Source organism: Varroa jacobsoni, unplaced genomic scaffold (assembly GCF_002532875.2).
Source record: "Varroa jacobsoni isolate VJ856 unplaced genomic scaffold, vjacob_1.0 scaffold_1361, whole genome shotgun sequence".
Lineage (NCBI taxonomy): Eukaryota > Metazoa > Arthropoda > Arachnida > Mesostigmata > Varroidae > Varroa > Varroa jacobsoni.
The window spans coordinates 192,245-212,496 of NW_019214263.1; the positions used below are offsets into that span (position 1 = coordinate 192,245).

At 37.4% G+C, this 20,252-nt stretch overlaps 1 protein-coding gene across 2 annotated transcripts in view; it reads left to right on the forward strand.

Annotated features, from left to right (window-relative positions):
- Plc21C (Phospholipase C at 21C) overlaps positions 1-7,533 on the forward strand; it is an 88,718-nt gene extending 81,185 nt beyond the window's left edge. For both annotated transcript variants that reach the window (XM_086972002.1, XM_022848598.2), the window contains exon 25: positions 814-7,533. In XM_086972002.1, coding sequence (XP_086828128.1) covers positions 814-1,044 — 231 coding nt within the window. In that variant the 3' untranslated portion in view covers positions 1,045-7,533. The remainder of the gene's footprint in view (positions 1-813) is intronic.
- The last annotated feature ends 12,719 nt before the right edge of the window (positions 7,534-20,252 follow it).

Consider the following 20,252-nt stretch of genomic DNA (forward strand, 5'->3'; position numbering starts at 1 on the left):
TAAAGACATTCTGTTAGGTCGCAACAAACGTCGATGCGCCACAAAACACCTCTAAATTTTATTTTTTGTACCTATCTATTTACTAGTTAAACTAATAATTGCTATATCAAGTATTATAGTACTAAGAAAAAAAAAGGCTAATATATTTCAATAGAAGAATCGGATATATTAATGGTGTCTAAATACTGTAAAAATCTGACACGTAATTATACAAAATATAAAGAGGCGTTGTGATTTAGGTTGCTGAACTTTGGACCGGCAGTAACGAATTAGTGTTTACAATCGATTTAGTTTCGTGCGTATAGATGTGTTAATTAATAGATACTAGGGTAAATTCTCAATAGGTCTTTTTTACGTGTATTTATTATGAGTGTCGGTTCTCATGAATCAGATATAAATCCATGTTGCGGTCTCCTATCCTCTAATTAGTCTACTCGTGCAAATCCGTGACCTAGTCAATTGTTTCATATAAGCAACTTCGGATTCGAAAATTTTACAGAATCTGCCTTAAAACCTCTCGTTTCGTAGTTACGGTACTTTTCGAAAATCAAATGTATTGAAGAGGATCTGTTAAGGTAAATAGCAAGCACCCTATTTTTACGTGGGAATAATAAAATTCGGTATTCGGTCGAACTTGGCGATTCGTTAGCCTAACAAGTAAATGTAAGTATCCTAAGTGATCAGAAACTACCTCAACGTCGTGCAATTTTAGTGGCGAAATTAATTTTTAGACAGCCATTTAAGAGAATATAAAGGTGTTTATTAATAACGGAACAATTATTGTTTATTTATTTATTTTTCGTGTTACTACAGATGAGCTGCATTTTAGAGAAGAAGAAAAAGGAGTTGGAGAAACAACACGAAGAAGTACGCCGTAGACTAGAAGAGGAGCGAAGCCAGGCGACGGTACAGTACCAACGCCAGTACAACGATAAATGCAGCCTGCTCGACGCGCAACTAGCTAAAAATCCGGCATCGTTCTTGGACTCTGTAGCCCCATTGCACCGGCACCAGTCAGAAAGGAAACAAAGTACACACGTGTAATCTACCCGAATAGTCTATTTCCATCAAAAAGTACAAGAAAAAACAATCGAGATGCTCGATAACGTCCCTTAGGTAACTAACGGACCAGTGGGGAGGTCATCTTTCTGTCAACGATGAACCCAGATATCCTAACCAGAGATTTGACTGCGCACCTTAAAACAATGGGACGTAAGTCAACTGGCGAATTTGTTTTGCTTGAATTCTAATCGCCAAAAAGTTATGTGGGGCGGAAGTGTCGCAAAAATAATTTTCGGTTAAGTTGTTACCAATACAGGGTTACCAAAGAGCTGTTGTTCTCTTGATCGCCATTTACGGGCTTTATGCTAACCCCCTGACCGTGGCGATAATCACGATGGGGTCGGGCTATATATATACATATTTGCTCGTGTTCGTCTCGAATTATGGGACAGAGCGGGAATTTAGCGGTAAGAGGCGACATTAAAGGCACTAGTATAGTTATTACACCAGCAGCCAACTGGTGGCGCAACAACGGGAGCCCCGCGACAAAGATATTTCCTTGCAACATCCTTCAGCCGTTCGGTTACACATTACGATCAGCCGTGAACTCAGAATGTCAGTCACCCAATAATTCCTTAGAACTGGAACGATGTTATTTGGACTTTTTAAGCGAGTTTAAATAGCGCTAGAGAGAAGTCGCACGGCCGAGGCTTTGAATATAGAACCAGAATAAAGCAAGTACGTCTTCTTATTATAATTAAGCATGGACAAAGGGAACGGCTAGTTAACAGGCCACCATCTGAGGGTTAAAGTTCCTTTGTCCTTAGTTCGTAAGTTTCTACAGTTTAATTCAGTCAAAACCTAAATGTAATAGATACGTATGCACATAAAGAACAAAACTCGCTTGTGCACTAGTCGATGCTCATTCTAACTTCAGGCTCAAAAGCAAGGATCTAGGAGGAAATGACACGACAAGTGTAGTGTTTATTTTATTCAGCTTCGTCCCGCCTAGCTCAAGAAAGGAAAGATCGAAACATGTTTGTAGTTGTTGAGTGTCCGTAATATGAAAGCATTCATTTTCATAACCTTGTTATAATTTTTAATGCAGTCGACAAGATGAACTTGCGAGTTACCGGCCAACGCGCATTCCCAAATCGCACGCTTGTCAGACGCTATGCACTGCTCGAAAATATAATGTTGTCAGTCAGATTTAATGCAACCCTCACCAGTATCAATATCGCCCCTCCCGAGAAACACTACCCACTGCACTAGTAATAATAAGTGATAGGCTTACAACATATACCATTGTTAAGATAAAAAAAAATCGAAGCTCATTATCGATCCCGGTGGCTTGTATAAAACTCGGCAGGGCATAAACTGCATAATAAAATGGCAGGGAATGCAGAACGGGGGGGAGGGGGGGGGTACATTCCGTTATATCATACAACAATAATGTCAATACCACACAATAATAGTCATATATAATAATAATGTGTGTCTTCAGGAAATACGATTTGTTGATGTTTCGGAGAGCACTCGTATATATTAAGATATGAATTTTTGGAAAGGAATCGTTTAGCAATTCAAACACCCGACCACTGGTCGCTAATACTAGGCGGATGAAACTGAAAGGCAGGCAAAATACCGTACCCTCTGATTTCGATTTTCCCAGTGTCTCCAGTTAGCACCTTGACAACCATGAGGTCAGAAAGGTAAAGGTCACTGTCAGTAACCATCTCGCTTGCAAACATTTGCGTTCCTGACGCATCGAGTAGCATGTTCGCGGGGCATAAATGAATGCACATTCTGCTCGAAATCGAACCTTTAAGCAGAAAATGCGTGAATAGGTCATAGGATATATGGCAATGTTGCGGGGTAAAGCCGGGTAGATTTGGCTCATGTTGGAACCGCGGAGGCCAAGAGTACAAGAATCACCGTGTCATACAAAGCTGACAGCAGCAAGTACCGCAGATTGCAGATGCTAGCAAAAATAAAAAAAGAACTACAAAAAATATTGAATTTGTACATATTCCACTAGTTTAGACTTAAAGTTACTAACAAGGTGTTAATGAATGGCGGTGTTGAGTTGAAGGTGGTTACTCTAGATGGGTAAAGGATGGATATAGCCAAACGCCTATCTCATCTGCAAACTTAAGTTAATCGACTGTCTGTTTGACTGTGAAGATTGCTGCCTTAAGTCTATAAAGCGTAACATAGTGCGGCTGCCATATCCACATTGTACATGTACATTCCCCAGTATAATTATGAAGATGATGACGATGATCATCAAAAAGGTAACCATCATAAGAATGCCATCCTCATATTTGATTAACCTATAAACATATTGCAATTTACAGATCGGTAAAAAACATTCACTTACCACATGGACCTTAAGTTCTCACTGCAAGATTATAAAGGTCTGTATTTTTTGATGATACAACCTACAATCACCTCGAAACGTGGCTGAAGCGTACTACAAGCTAAATGTATTAAATTTGTCATATTTTTGTGCTTCTTAAAATTGAGCAGTGACCACGCATATTTTTAAATGGGAAGGAAACTTAATACTATAAAAATGAAACCACGCTTTCACAATCAAGACCTTATCGTGAGATTTCAACATCCTCGGAGTATCTTATCATATTGGCATACATGTGTACAAAATTTGCTTGTAAAACAGAAGTTCTTCAAACTTCGTGTGTTTTTATGTTTAGAAAATTGAAACGTTTCATGTAAATCTTAAATCCGCTGTTGGCACGTATGCTCGGTAAAGAAATTAAACAATTGCTTTATGAATTACTGAAAAGCTATATAGATAGGTGGTTATAGATTTGATACGGTCGATGGCACAACTTCCCACATATTGCAGAAAAAAGAAAACTGAAAATCTGTTTTACTATCTAAATGGCCATAATCACTTTTTGCGTTTAAAGCGCGATTTCAATTTGTGCAGGGATGAGGCTATAGAAACGGTGGTATTCTCGAGCGGGTGCATTCTGTTTTTGGCAATCTAATTACTTTTGTAATTTTAAAAAACTTCCTTGCAACCAGAGAATATAGAGATTTGCAGGTTTTAACAAACTAGAGCATACCGCTAGATGGCTGTCCAAAAAAAACCGATTTGCTCTGAAATCTATAATTTATAATTATGTTTGATTAATCCAGTGTTGTGAATCCATTTCAGTTCACCTGTGCACAATTTTGCACCAGCACAAAACGTAGTCAAATAGTAACACAATAAGTTCAAGTTCTTCGTTTTACGGTACCTTCACAGCAATCGTCGCAAATGAGTTTGAATTATTCACAATATTTTCAAACAATACACAACTTTGAGTCGACAATAAGTTACGCAGCTGTTTTATGTTACCAGCTGTTGTATCTGTACAGAGATGTGACGAGAGAAATATACATCTTGAGTATCAACAAGGCATTAGAAAGGAAGATGTTGTTGACACTTGCAAGAGCCACTTACTTGCAGGGGTGTTAAGCTAGATCACAATGTGTCAAGGTTGTTATCATCTCTCTAAAAAATCTCATGTTTTTTAAGTTACATTTACATTTGCCAGCGCCCTCAATTATGTACAATTAATTACAATGATGTTGATCTCTACTAACGTTGTCGGCCAACTCCAACTCCTCCCACTACTCACATGTAAGATTATCGTGATGTAAGCAGGAAGCTATAAAAAAATTCCTTTATGGTCACAACTACATGCCGAAATCTAAAATAGGCATCGTGTCCTTAGATGAACATCACCCATTCCATTTTCTTGACATGTCCAAGAGGATTAACTTTTTTCTATAGTGACAAGATGACAATTATTAGTAATCACATTCTATCGATTTCAGTAATGTTCGCCTTGATTCAACAGTAGTTAAGTTCCAACTATTTTAAGTAATAAATAGTGGGCAAACAAACTGAACAACATCATTTGTTGTTTTGTTGCTGACCGCTCGCTTACGAGAATGTGTTGTGTTACAATTCAACATGTGCCATACCGCCTTCTCAGACATAACTTCTAACCCGATGAAAGCTATGATTTTACAGTGAATGCCTTCATAAAATAATAAAGAAATCATGGGTGTACCTCAGCAGCTAGCAAATTCATCCAACTTCACAACAATAATAGTTACCTTATAGGCAGACAAAGGGAGCTAGTTGCAACGGGTATTAGTGAACGATTTATGATATCTCATATGGAGAATTGGTTGAAAAAAATGAATGCGGAACGTGAGCAAGGGACGAAGACAAAGGCGATACGGGAACTAAAGGGTTCGCAGAAAAGCGCCAATTTCAACAGGCATAGCAGACGATCCTGACACACGATAATAATGATATATTAATAAAAAAAATCACAATAGTAATAATGGCAATGCAGACAGTCGCAAATGTTAAGTGTTACAACATTATACAATAGTTATAATGATGATATTAAGGTTAGATCTAGTAAATAGATAAACAAATCTATGTAATTACGATGATGTTATTAATAATTAACTGTATTTAACTAAACCACAGCACCTTCAGCCAGAACGAAAGGAGATGATGTAAACGGTTATTAATTATTACGCTGTAATAACAACTCAATATTAAAGCGAATTGTTGTGCCGCACCGCTAGAATCGCCGAAGCGAGGAAGCAGACCGACTAAAACGGTATGGCGCTGGCCATGCCTTGAATGTTATTTTTCTTTGTTTCTTTCTTTGAGAGGACAAACATACGACTGACACCAGCTCCTTGTGACTCGTTAACACTAGTACGTGGTATAGTATATAGAGTAACGTATTTTTTGGTACACATAACGAACGTTTTGAAATAATTACGATTTACAATAGTAATTGTAATTCGGCAGACAGACGCATAGCGGTTGCTCCTCGTATCACAGAATCATAAATTATTTACAGCGTTTGCATAGGGTTCTGCGGCTCAGCAGTGCTGGCGCCGATGAGCGTCACCTTGATCTGATGATGGAGTGATTTGTCGTTGTTTGTTCGACCCTGCACGATTTCAGGGAACAAAGGCGCATAATGCAATTAACTATATAATTTGCGGTGATAATAATATTAGGAAAAATTATTATTAGCATTAATTGGTCGCTAAATGAGGGCGATGATGCAAAGACAAAAGAAGAAGAATCCCAGCCAAAATGTGATATAATTTTCTTTCCTAGACCTACTATATCGCTACTATAATGCTATGACAAACCAATAGTATAGGAATAATGATTGTGATGCTGAAGGTAATGATGATGTTCACGATGGTGGCGATGACATCTGAAACAATAGCAACCTTCAAGGTAATGAGCGAGCGCAAAAGAGACCAGTGCTTCATTATTCCACAAACTAATATTAACAATAATAATAAGAAAAAATAACAGCAAAAATATCGTAGCTAACGAAATAATAATGATGATGATGAGATCTAACGACGAGAAACTGATCCTTTTTGCGAAACGCGTGCCATGAAGATCACCTAGATGGTGGGACGTCCATGGTTGCCCTTGCAAAGCTTTTATTTTTTTCCTAGCCGAAAAGAAAGATCGAATTGCATAGTGATTATACGGAAAAGAACCTAGCATTCAACAAATCAATACGACTTTGAGGAAATTGAAAACTAGCCATCATCATCATCATTACCGGTAAAGTGGAAATGCTATCTTCAGACTAAATACTAGCAGGATAAAAGATTGGTATATTATATAGACGAAAACTAGTTCCAAAGAGAAGGTATTGCATTCAATAAGCAATACAATAGATGTTAGATACAACACAATAGAATAGGTATCAATCAGCCAAAAAAGCAACGCTGTCATTCTGGAAAGTTGGAAGTTCCTTCCGCTTTGTACTCACCAATCAAACATTACAATGACGCATGTACATTCGCCCGTTTTTGTCAACGAATGCATGAATAGAAGAGACAATAAGCAAAGGTTAGCCGCCGTTTTGGCTGCATTCGTATACAAAAAAAGTACACAAACAATAGTCCACTTGTCGTTATTGCGTATTGGCTGCAGTTCTTCGATTATCTTAGTTGTTGTTTAGCACAGAGTATCGCATTAATATGATTGGCAACGTTGCAATACGGCGGATGGTGGATATACAGATACGATTCCAACGAAAACGAACTGTGACTTGCAGCGATGATTCTGAAGGACAATTTCGCTTGCAGTATTATTTATTAAAAAGTTTATTTTACTTGGTGTTACATCTTTCCCATCCCAGGTTGAAGCTGCCTCGCGTAGTGGTACCGCCACTAAACGTACCGCTCATGAGGCAGCATGATAAAATGACAAGGCAAAATAATGAGTAGAAATTTGCATCCACGACTTGCAGCTGGTCAATAATGAACATAATAAATAAATAAACTAAATTGATAGATGATCTGTTGGTTGTTGATAACGATGGGGCTGGATCATAATTATTTGCTAGTGGCCAATGTTTTATATCAGTGCATTTGACATTATCAAAATGGATAAGTGTACGAAAAATTAAATAATAAATCTGGTACAATCCCACTGTACTACAGTGCTCATTGACGTACCTTTTTTTTCTAATACGAGAAGAATATTTTAATGACCGATGAGTTTTTGTTGTGTTCTCGGCATAGCTGACAAGGAAATTTTGTATCGAATACTTCTAACATATAATGAGACCTTTAACATGCGAGGCTTTTGTTCCGCGAGGAGTTCGTTCAGAAGATGGCGGAAATATCCAAAAATTGAAGAAACTAGATTGGCATAGCGGAATTATTCCTTCTAATCTGCGGTGTAAAATTTTTGGGCTGAGCAGGAAATAAGTCCGCTTCGCACGTGGAATGCTGGAGCTTGAGTGTGTGTAGTGTACCCTATACGTAGACAATACCATAGCTGTTCCTTGGGAGGTTCCTTTTTGGAGGAACTGAAAATTGATAGCTTTAATATTTATAGAACATTATATGAACATATGTACATCGGTGTTCCAGGAAAACTGACAGTTTACGGGTATCGCGGAGACATGATATAAATTCTTATGCACCATGGTAACTTGAAAGCCTTTAAATGTTATTCATTTGACTCATCTTAAATGAATGCACTATTACTCATTTAAGCTGAGTGAGAGCAGTCACATAGTCGATTAGATCGTACCTACAATTCAAAATGTTTTGAAGCAAGCATTCCCTAAAGAAGCTATCAGATGTAACCAGAGTGCAAACAAGAACTATTGCATGAGTTTTGCGATGCGTAGTCATTTAAATATTTATAGCGGACGTTTGCGCCAGGCCATTACAGAATCTAATCCAGCAGCACTTCCATCGAGCTTCAAATATACTTGGAAAAATGTTTTTTTCTTCGTTCTTGGGTTCAACCAAAGCTTGTGACTCCTAAGCGTCAATGAAAACTATTTAAAACACTGCGCAGACAGTTACCATACGTAAACCTTACTTTTTCATCGAATAGCAGCATCGTGCCTTGTATCTTTTCTTTAGTTTTGAGCAGAAGTGGTTATAAAATATTTGGTGTAGTACTCACATATAGACATCACCGACAGATTACCTAAAAATATCAGTTGCTGCGTTATAATTGTACGGGCAGCTACAATAAAAAGTTTTTGCTCAAAACGACCGTGCACTGCAAAAACATACCAGCGTTCACCAAGCATTGCCTTCAGTATATCCTTTTGAATAGTATGAACTCTTCACGCAACTACTTCACTAATATTTATTCCTACATATGGTTCAGTAGGTAAGGGAGGAGGTAAAAGCGCAAAAAAAAGCACTAAGACACTTATATACGACACTCTGGAAAAGAAGGCATGTTACTTGTTTTGCATTGTGACACATGCTTCTGCTGAGCTTTAAGCTCATGCACTTGACAGCAACAAATGAATCACATTTTTAATAGTCCTTGCCGTCATCAGTTGGTATTTTCATCTAAAAGTAATTTAGGGATTAGGCGTAATATTGGAAAGAACGTTCAAGGAACTGACCGCTGCGAAAACAACAACCTCTTAAGACACCAATTTGTTTCGTCAAACACAAAAGCCAAAGCGCTTGAAACATCGCTAAAAAAATATGTCACGGCTGCACTGGTTGCAACCCAAAACTTTCAGACGTAACTTTTCTATTATGATTCTGTAGTGCCTTTGAAAGAAGATCACATGAGGATGTTTCGAAGACCCTGTCAGTAACATTCCTTGCAGCTTATAAGTCTTTAAGGGCCTTCCAAATAACGAACGTGCTTGGATATTATTACTTGTTGTTACTTTACCTATTTTTAAAAGTTAAAATGACTAATCCCGGGTAGCCCCAAAAACTACTAAACGAGCTATACCGTCGATAAGCCAAATTTTTACCACTTTATCGATATTTATGGTTCAAGGGTCGTTTTACTCACACAACGATACAAATAAAGTAAAAAAGTGCCAAACGCTCTTTCTATTTCAACGACGTTAATTTAGACACAAAGAAAGTGTCGCATCTCCACAGGCATATAATGTCTAGCAGTCAAATAGGCGCAAAGTGGCCCTTACTGTGGACACCTAGCGCTACCGTCGTATGGACGAAGATACGGGTCATTAATATTATTATTATAAAGTCACAAAATTTTATTCACTTTATGTAAATTCCAGCAACTAAGATATAGTGTCAATAGGGTCAGCTATATATATATATACTTGACAAATCTTAACCAGTATGTCTGCAACACTTTTAGGTTCATGGCCTCCATTCTTTAGCAGAGCACGCATAATCTCGTGCAAAGATATGTTCAATTATTTATTACGAATTTATTTAAAAAAGCACATGTACGCATTCCTACAAATCTAAGTTGTATCCTGAAACTACTCAGGCTTGTTAATTTCTCTGTTAAATTACCATAGACGGAATTTGTTTTTTTTTGGCTCGAAATTTCCAAATAGGTTTACCTTACCCTAATTCACATAGCCCCCAAAGTCGTCATGTAAAATAACTCAATAAAATAGCTTTTACCAAATATAACGTGTCTTCAATTTGCCATTAAAAATGTAACTTTGAAGAGCGTAAAACTGTAATACAAAACGAGCTAGTTATTTCACTTCTCCGTTGTTCAACAGATGTTCCATAATAAGTGCGAAAAATACTTAGCTGTACCACATAGCTTCACTTTTTTGAAATTAAGACAACGAGACAAATTCATTAACGTGAATTGCACTAAATTTTTGGCTTGCATGCATTCCAAGAAATCTGAAAGTTTCATAATAGTAAAACTTGAAAGCAACTTTTGCTTGCCAGAAAAAACGGAATGTTTTTTATAGGCCCAATCTCGTACGCCCCATTTTTTCCTTCTCTATCAACTTTTGTTATGGGAAACTCTGTCACTTGATATTTATACTGCTGAATTATAAGTGACGACCAATTTAATCAAAAATGATTCGCCGAGGAAGGCTGAAAGGTAGCGGAAGCCAAAGCAATATGCTAAGGTTTTCCTTTATAGAGAAGTAAACAGAGATGTCACACTTAGAAGCCTTGTGAAATCTAGCTGTTTTGTAAAGCAATATGTCTTGACGTAGTTATGAAAGAAGGTGTTCAAGCGAAGTTGAACTACATTGTTGAAAAACACTTTCATTAATACAAAAAAGATATGTAATTAAAGATAAAAACACGCAATTTTTTTGAGTTATCTTGAATTTGATTTTGTGTCAAACCCGTTGTGTTTGACGAATTTATCAAAAAACCAACCTGAAGTCAATGGCGGTATACCTTTACACAGTTAAGACGAACCTGCAGTAAACGTTTTCTCGTGCAAGCAAAGGATGTAGAATTAACAGCTCAATAAACAAAAGTAGCGTTCTACGTGATAGAGACGTTTTGGACGATGTAAAGAGCTACGTCAGCTGCAAATAGCTCCACTTCAAAATTGTGCTCGAAACAAAGCTCGAGAGCCTTATAAAAACACATTGGTTCTTGCACACACCAGATCTCGTTGCGTGAGTCAATATAACTCCTTATGAATCAATAAGTAACTTTAACTATTCTCAATAGTATCTAAAAGGCTTAGAAATTATTACTCAACCACGAAATGACGGAAGGCCCCAGAACGGTGCCTTCCGTCCGATTCGTTCAGAAAACCAGAATGACTTAGGCCAGAAGTACACATGCATGTGTATTTACAACAGGAGGCGACAGTAACATAGCTGTTTGTGAATGTTGGCTTTTTTCAACGGAACCAGTTCCCACAGTCTAGTGAATTTAACGTTCGGTAGTAAATTAGGTGATTAGGTGAGCAGATATTACTTGAAAATGTCTTAGAATAAAGGCGGTGACAACCGGGACAAGTATTTGGAGAAATATTATGGGCTAGTATGAAGTAATACAGAGTTGGCCGAAATAAATGCAGGAACACAACGTCCTTCATTAATCTTACGCTTGGTTCCTTTCAGTTGTCAATTCGCTTGTTTCCTGTCGAACAAACAGCACCGAAATGTAAGGCCTGACGTGTTGCCTGTCTAAGTTAACTGAAAAGCACATCGTGTCAAGTGTTGTTTTTATATAGAGGGTTAGGGTAATCGTTTTACATGCGAGCCGGAGACCACTACGGCAGAACCTGTTTTATATGGGCCCAGTGTAAGGCTTATCCTCGGCGCTTAACCTTATTTCCACTCCGCTACTCACTGTCCCAGGTGTAACGTATTTGCTTGCTAACTTTGGAAACACGTTGTGCTCAAGGTTTAAGTTCGGCATAGACATTTCGTTTTATGCTGGGAGCCAGCCGTCTTAAGAGAATGCTTAATGGCGATACCGGGCGTAAAACTTGAGACACAGACCACTACCCACTGAGTCTTGACTCTTTCAATCTTCTTCAGTCTAGACAAGCCCGAGTCTTCATTTGTTAGTACTCCGGGCTAGCAGAAGGAAGCAGCAGGCGCCACCGGTTCACTTGGCCGCGGTTTCACTAGCCGAGTTCCTCATCTCTTTAAAAGCCAGCTTTTAGTATTGTATTTCTTCTACAAAGCCGACACTTCAACGTCGTCTTTCTCCAGTAACAGTCCTCTTTTTTACAGGAAAGTCTGAAGTTTGATCGGGAGCCGCGTTACCTTCTGCTCCCTTATTACAATGAGTGCAAATGCTTAATAAGGTTTACTCAATGAAACAGAGGGAATTTTCGGTAATCCCATCCTCAGTAAGCAACTGTGTGACGTGGTGTGTATAGTCCAACCAGTCTCACTAACCATTATTTTATGTTAGATATGGTGTCTCTGACCGTGGCATTCGTTGCATCTCCGCCCGCTCGTTTTGTCGGGTTCCCAGAGTTGCCTTCAGAAGAGTTTATTGATTTTTTCACAAATCGTGTCTCTCAGTGTTATTTAGTCTTATGATACAACCCGCTAGCATCAGTACAGTGTAGATGCTTATAGCTTGGAGTGATGGTATATCTCTGGAAGTCAGAATACTTTATGCTTTACAAAGGAGCGTCTTTGTTATATAATACAAGCCCTTGCTCTAAGTTCAGTGTAGGCAGACGCTTTGAGCAGCATGATGGATTCTGGTACTGACGTAAGAATCCTTTTTCTACTTTCTTTTAGTTCATATGCACTTGACATGTTCCGCAGATATTTTCTCTGTCTTCGCTGTCACTTGCCTTATGCAACTTGATTTGGCAAAGGCTAAAGTTAGCCGACTTTTGTTGATCGACTCAGATGCTTTTTTCCCAATGTCAGATTCAATTTTCCTCGTAATCTCTTCAGTTGCCTTGCGCGAATAATGGTCACGACGTCATTTACATATGCTGTTGCTTTCACCTTCAACAACACAACCTTCAGCAGTAAGTTTTTAGGCGAAGGATTCCGTTATATGAAGGTCTGCAATATAGAACTTTATCAGACCTCGACAAGCATGGATAAAGACGTACCTCCGTTATTGATATTCCTGATTTTTTGAGATAGTTGGGAGCCAATGTGACTACGTAGAGTGAGACGTTTCTGTGTTTTAGATATCGCAAGAGCCAGAAGAACATAGTGATTCGTCTTAGTAATTATGCCTCTAAGGTGCAGAGCAACGGTTAGATTTGCTGCGAAAATGGGCACGATTGTGCCTACACGTTTCAGGTAGTCATCTAAGAAGTTAAAAGAAATACCGCAATACTAGGGTCATTGACCCCATATATCAGTATGTAAGTATCTTATATATGTCCGGTAAAGTCCGACAAGAACCGGTTAAATTATAACTGAACGCATCTTTGTGGCACGTTTTAATTCTGGGCGTGCTATGCTCCAGCTTAGCCCTCAACTATGTAAGAAAAAGAATAGTCCTTGAGAAAAACATGCATGAAGTTAACAAGACAGTTTGCAGATATAAGCTCGTCATCTCATTCTCTAGCTGTTGGCAAAAGACGCTGCAGTAGGCTAATATCAAATGCAACCAGAGTATCGCAACCGACGACTGACACGCCATTTTTTCGCTCAAGGGATTCTAAGGAAATTAAATTGGCTCGAGAATACCCTCACTTGAACAAAACATGATTTGGTAAAGAAGTAGCATATTACAGTTTTCCACATCCGTTGTTTCATAATAGAATGTAAGGAAATCGATGACTAACATAACACTTCTTTTGGAGTCAATGTAGTACTTAATATATGGGTGCTTCCATACTGTAGCTATACGGTTGATGGTGTGGCAGTTCTTTACGAATTAATTTGTGATTGTTAGCAGATTCGTAGGTAAGAAGACTAAGCAGGATTACGCTTATCAGCTGCTCTTCTGTCTTCAGGCAGCACCATTGAGAACAGCAAGTTCCTACAAGCATGCTTGTGCGATTCGCAAGCTTTTCTAAAACTTTTGTAAGCGATTGAAGAGAAAAGTCGGTTGCTATTACTGAACTGTTTCTGAAGATGACTATAAACGTATTCGCTGTTAATGTTGAGCATAGCAGCACCATACTTCTTAGACGAGCACTTCAAGTAGCTAGTTCTCGTGTATTTTATGATGGAAAATTAGTTGCACTCCCACAGGACTGTCATCAGCTACATTTGCAAAGTCTTCCGTAGTTCTTGCAACGTGTGTAATAATCTTAGATGGAAGTCTGTGCCAATCAATCTACTTACAACATATTGGTACATGATCTGACGAGATCATATTGCAAAACCTATTTATATCACATATAATCATTGATAATTTCATGAGCAAGCCGTCAGCCATTTTAGATCGTTTCACGGATTTTAATACCTGTGATTAGTTCTGCAAAAGATACAAAACTTTTGTATTGGACTCATGGAATTACATATCACTTATCTCGAAATAATCGAAGAGACTAACCTCTGACAAATTATTATTTTGAAAATCAGTCAGACTATTTTTAAAAAGGATCAGTCAAGTGAAGCGTCTGAGTTAGCAAAATCTATTTCCACTGTAATCTTTTTATAAAATTAACTTAATTAATTATAACTATCTAAGGTTTTTATAAAAAAAAAAAAGAATTTTATGAAAACCTTAGACAGTTATCAAGCTTGTTCAGACAATAGCTGCCGCTAGAATAGGCGATGGCAGGCAGATGTTATGCCGGTGCTTTGTGCTATCTCAACAATCCCATTCACACAATGAAAACAAGCATAGTTCCAAGGCAACAAGTTGCCCCATAACGAGACGCCTCCCCAAAAGTAGCTTTATAAATAAAATCAGTAATAATTCGAACGGAATTTAATTGTTTTTTTTTTTTTTATTAAAGAATCATAAAACAGCAGAACAAAGAAACGTTTTATATGAACCATAACTAATGGCTGATCGTACTTGTTGAGTTTATTTGGCAGCGACTTTTAGCTAAATAATAAGATATATAGACGCCCAAATATTAAATGGCTCACTTCAAACACGCGTATGAAGAATGGAAATGTCACGGGAACTAGACATGGTAAGTACAGAACTGAAGACAGAATATCTACGGAATTTCTCTGCAAAATATGCAATATCATCTGTTACAGGTTGTCTCCACTGAGGCTTTTTTATTTTGAAGTAAATCCCTATCAGCGTTCATGCCCCTTTAGCATGTTTGTAGTTCAAGTTCAACTAAAAAGCCATTCCAATACGTTTGCCATTATTGATTACCTACCAAGTGCAGTTATATTTTTCAGCCTTATCAAAAGTAGAATAAAATTTTAAAAAAAATGAAAATCTATGATCTGGCAGATTAGTATCATGTTTGTATAAGTGAATGGAAATGTTTTAGAGAGAATTACATAGATTTTTTGAAATCATTTGATGTTACTGTTATTCTTTGTGGTTAAAAGGGTGCCTCTTAGGCTGTTCAAAATGATACAGCCAGTTGATATAGCTATCATTTCCACTTATTTGGGTATTAGCCTGACTTGTCAGTTAGGTCTGTATAGAGCACTATAGTCGTTGAGTAAGCTGATAACGTTTACTTTAAAAAAAAAGCTTTCTTAATTTAAAAGGTAACTTTACAAGGAACGAACACTTTGAAAATCACTGTGGCCATAAGAAGAGTCCAGAATTCTTTGGAAACATGTGGCAGCCCTATGTGGGTCAATTTCGTAATCCAGCTCTACGGTTTAATTCTATATTAACTATATTAAAAAAAGATCTATAATAACCGTTAGGCACAGAACGGATGCCAAAACGTGCAACGTGTAGATAATATTTTTTAAAAAGAAGTTGAAAACAGGGTAAGAATGCGCGTGATCAAAAAAGAAAACTGCTTTAGTCGAGACGTTTTGGGTTACTGAGTTACATGAATTCACACTCAGTAATTGAAAACAAGAGTTGCCTAACAGGCTTTACCTATTAGCGGCTTGATTTAAGCACCTGACCAATCCAGACGTTACAAAGGTCCCCAACTGGGAAACGGTCCTTTAGAAATCGAATCGGAAAGCGTCATCAATATTTATCGATAAGCCTTATCTCATTATTAGAAAGCTCTATCTGACATAAGTCGCCTGTTATGAACTTTAACTGATTGTGTTACATCGGTTAGGTAAATGACGACATTTATGATGAACCGTATAAGTTCGGGTTACGATACAGATCTGTCAGAAGCATAAATTGTGGACCCTGGTCGTAATTAGCATTACGGTCTGCTCCAACATATACTTCGATTATAATAAAAAACCAATGCTCAGTGTCTACTCGATTAGCCAGTGACATATTCTTTCAATCATTATTAAGCACAAATAATTAGTGAAACTGGAAGCAACTCAAGGAGCTGTGCTTAAGACGTACGCTAAGGTCTTTATGCAACGGAATTATTGTAATTACCTAATTAAAGGGAGAGTTGTAGCTTGCTTAGAGTCACAATAGTCACCAGCGTTGAATAACGAAATCATAAGTCGAGGTAGCATGTTACGAAGGCGTATACATTGTGTTCTACAATGATTCCGAAAGCTGGTGAGAATTCTTAGGTATACTTCATCCTCATTATTGAACAACTATTTATACACTAAATTTCTTAGATGCAATCTTACTGAACTCTAGTATTCATATGTTCAAAAGCAGAAACTTCTTTTCATGACCTAAGTACTTAGTAAAGTGTCAACTTAATTAGCACGGTATTGTACGGTACCATAATAGTAATGCAGTTATTTGCTTTCTTTTCTGTTGTGATTTTGGTTTACTACAGCAAGAAATCTAAAGATGAATACCAACACAAAGTTACGTGTACTAGTAATATCCATAACAATATAATATACATATACTGCTATAAACAGTTATGCACACACGAAATCTTAAGTTAAATGAAGCCGACTAAGATGGTTGTTCTGCATGGACATTATACTCTGTAAATATTTTAAAAGATGTGCCTTACGGTTACTAAAACTTTTTTTTTGTCATTTGACGGTAGTTACACCTGTACTAATGGGGTAAACTTCCCGTTCTAACTTGTCTAAACAGAATTTAATTTTCTCTGGCATCGTTATTCATTTACATATCGCATACTAGGTGTGCTATTTGCATGTAAAACGTAATAGACTTTTTAACTCATTTGCCTCGAAGACCATTATTTTATGCGCTACTACTGCTTGCAGCCAACTTAACTAGACATAGTGCTTTTCTTACGAGATATCAATACATCACTCCGCGAAAGGACTTGCCTCACACGGTAAACTCATTTAGACGTAGTATCCCGGTTGCTTGACCTCTTTTGCTGATTCCAAGCTTCGGGATCTATAACATGTTTGAAACAATGTACCTGAGACAATTTCAGGTTTTTGACACTTCTTTACTGTGTGTTACGATGATACTCATGCCTGGTTATCTTGGCCTTACTTAGAGCATAACATACGTTTTTCTGAGGTTCCTTGTTAAACAACAAAATAATTATTAAAATAAGTTTCAGTTTTACATTCTACCTCTTTTGGCCTATAACAAGCATGCGTCAAGCTACCATCAGCGTATATCATTATTTCATACGCGCATTTATGAGCATTCGCAATAGAACAAAAGCAGAGGTCCCAACAGCAATCTCCGCAGTCCGGTGGAAAGATCTAATTAACGCAGTGCTCCCTGCCCTCATATATTGTTTCTCTCTTGCAGATAAAACTATGACTTAATTTTTTAATTGAACCCAACACATATTTTCCATTCTTGATTAGGAGATCAGCCTTGCTTACTATTGAGGTCCCGTTTTAATGGTGAAGATTATACTGTGGCTACCGCATAGTCGCAGCTACGAAAAACGAAAGTGTATTTAAGAGAAGATTTAGATATTTCAGATAGACTGTAGTTCGTTTGAGGAGTTTTTCTAATATCACATTAGTAGATGGTGGCGATTTATACGAAAAAAAAATTGAGATAGTATTGATACTTCTGCTCGTTTTAAAATCGGTGCAACTTTGTCGATTAATATAACTAAATAGTTTGTACGGTGACTATACTGTTTACTGGGTGCGTTGGTGGTTATGTTATGATAAACTTTAGTATTGTATAATCGGTAAACTGTAGCTTCTAATTACGCTTGTTATGGAGTAACCGATGATCTCTCTAAACATACTTCTTTCTTGTGATAATTAAATACGGGTACCTCTAATAATTTTCGCGATATCTGGAATCATTTGTCGAAAGAAGTTCACGCTTACCTATTCAATGGAATAAAATACCCATGGAATATTTTCTCTCATTCAAACTATACTAGCCTTATCCAATCACACTTTCGGTAGATGGCCTATAGTTTTATACAAGACTGCAATTGTATAAAGTGTCGCAAAGTTCGAGATCGATCCCTTAAGAGGTTCAAGGTTTGGTAACAGCTTATAAAAAACTGCGAAAGAGCTCTTCGTTCACGACTTTAGTATTAGATACTACTTTAGAAATAATCGTACGAGATTTACTCCCATGATTACGTGGGGAAGGCAGGCGCGCGTAGAAAACTTCGTTTTTCATTGAAAAACCATAGGAAGTCATAAAGATTTTGAATTTATTACGTTTGATTTCTCAGTATTGAATAACTTAGGCTTTTCAGTGCTTTCAAAATATCTGTGTAAAATTAAGGTTTAATTTAATATCATTCAAACGCCAGCGGAGTGCTCAAATTCACTTGACTTGCAGAGAGGCATAAAATATTGATATTTCAACACGAAATACATAAGCTAAATTTTTAATAGGTTGTTTTTAAGTACCTATAAGAGTAAAGAAGAACTTCAACATGAACTTTTTTTTTAATCGATAGTAATTTTTATGTACATCTACGTTGCTCTACTGAAAGTACCCTCTGTAAATTTTATGTGAGGTTCTTTTATCTACTTCGTACGCAGTACTCTATTCTACTGGTAAAAATGATCTATTTGGACATTGTCGCTATAAGAACATCGTAAACATCATTAAGGGTACGTTTGTGTGATTTATAGTTCTAATTAGAATACTGTAGAACTATGGGAGAAGATAACGAGGCAACCGTAACGTGAAGAGATAATGGGTTACCCCCCCCCCCCTAATAAATAACAAATCTCAAGGAGCCCCTGCACAAATCGAGTTTAATTTTGATTACTTCTTCATGAGTAGCTGATGTTTTTACAGTAGTCCGGAATAGGGACCAGTGGCGAAAATGCTTACCTTCGACTTGCAAGGTTAGATCAAAGTTAGTTTTATGATGGTTTTAAAATTGGGTTTTTACTCATTTAAAGCGTAGTACGCAATTATGCTCAGTCAAGAGGTTGTAAGTCTACAGTGGGTAAACTTTTACAAAGTCTATCCAGTAAAACCAAATCGTAGACAAACTGATCTAAATATTGAACTTTTGGCTAGAAATGCTTTTACGGTTATATTGAAAAGGGCAAGAACGGTTAAATTTTGGAAAATATGATATTTGAAATCACGTACATAAAATTAATAATAATTAATAATACTCAAATACATTAATAATTACTGCTTCAAAACTTATTTGCGTTTGATAGCATGATTGAGGTACCCTGTACGACTAAATGCATAAGAAAACAAAATGCTTATTAAATTTATTGAAATACTAAAGTGTTAGTTTAGCTGACGTGACAAGTTTAATTTTACTTCTTTATGAATTGAGCGCGTCAAACCCCCAAAGAGCTATTGTACTACTGTTGAATGTACTGTACTGATGTAATCTATGAATTAGATTATCAAGTGTAATGATTTCCGAATATCAGGCTGTCACAAGCCAATCTCGCGGAAGCAAAAACACCAAGCACTGCAGAAAAACGTCGATTGGCGAGAATATTAGGCAAGGAGGTCTTTGAACGCAATACGTGAATGGTGCAAACGTTGAAAACAGATCGGTGAATTCCAGCGAGGACATGAGTAGATGTCTGGACTTGGAAGTCCAAAAGACAAACGCATAGCTGCTATCGAGGAGGTTTTTCACGGAAACAGGATTGGAGCCTCAAAGCTTGTCAGTCAAACGGGATTTCATATGTAACGTGCTATGAAATTATTCAATACTGGAAATGTAGAAAGTACGAAAGAAATCCATTCCCCGTAAATTAGCTTTAAGCCAGTTAATAATGGCGTGTAGTATATTTCGCATACAAATCGCGAAACTGAAAAACCGCCTCAGCTTACGGTTGCCATATACGAGGCATGGTGTAATCCATACCGCCAGCCGGAGAGACACCAAACGGAAGAATGACATGACCCTAAGGGTTCAGTAGCAGTGTTAAATATATTCAGTCGTAAGGTGACAGGGGACGACGTAAGGGCTACTATATTCTCGCCGAAAATAAAACAATGAATGCAGCCCATTATTTCCTGAGATTCGTGGATCGTTGGTACGGCGATCGAAAGCATGCAGTGTGATACTTGATGACCAGATCTTATCGCCATGC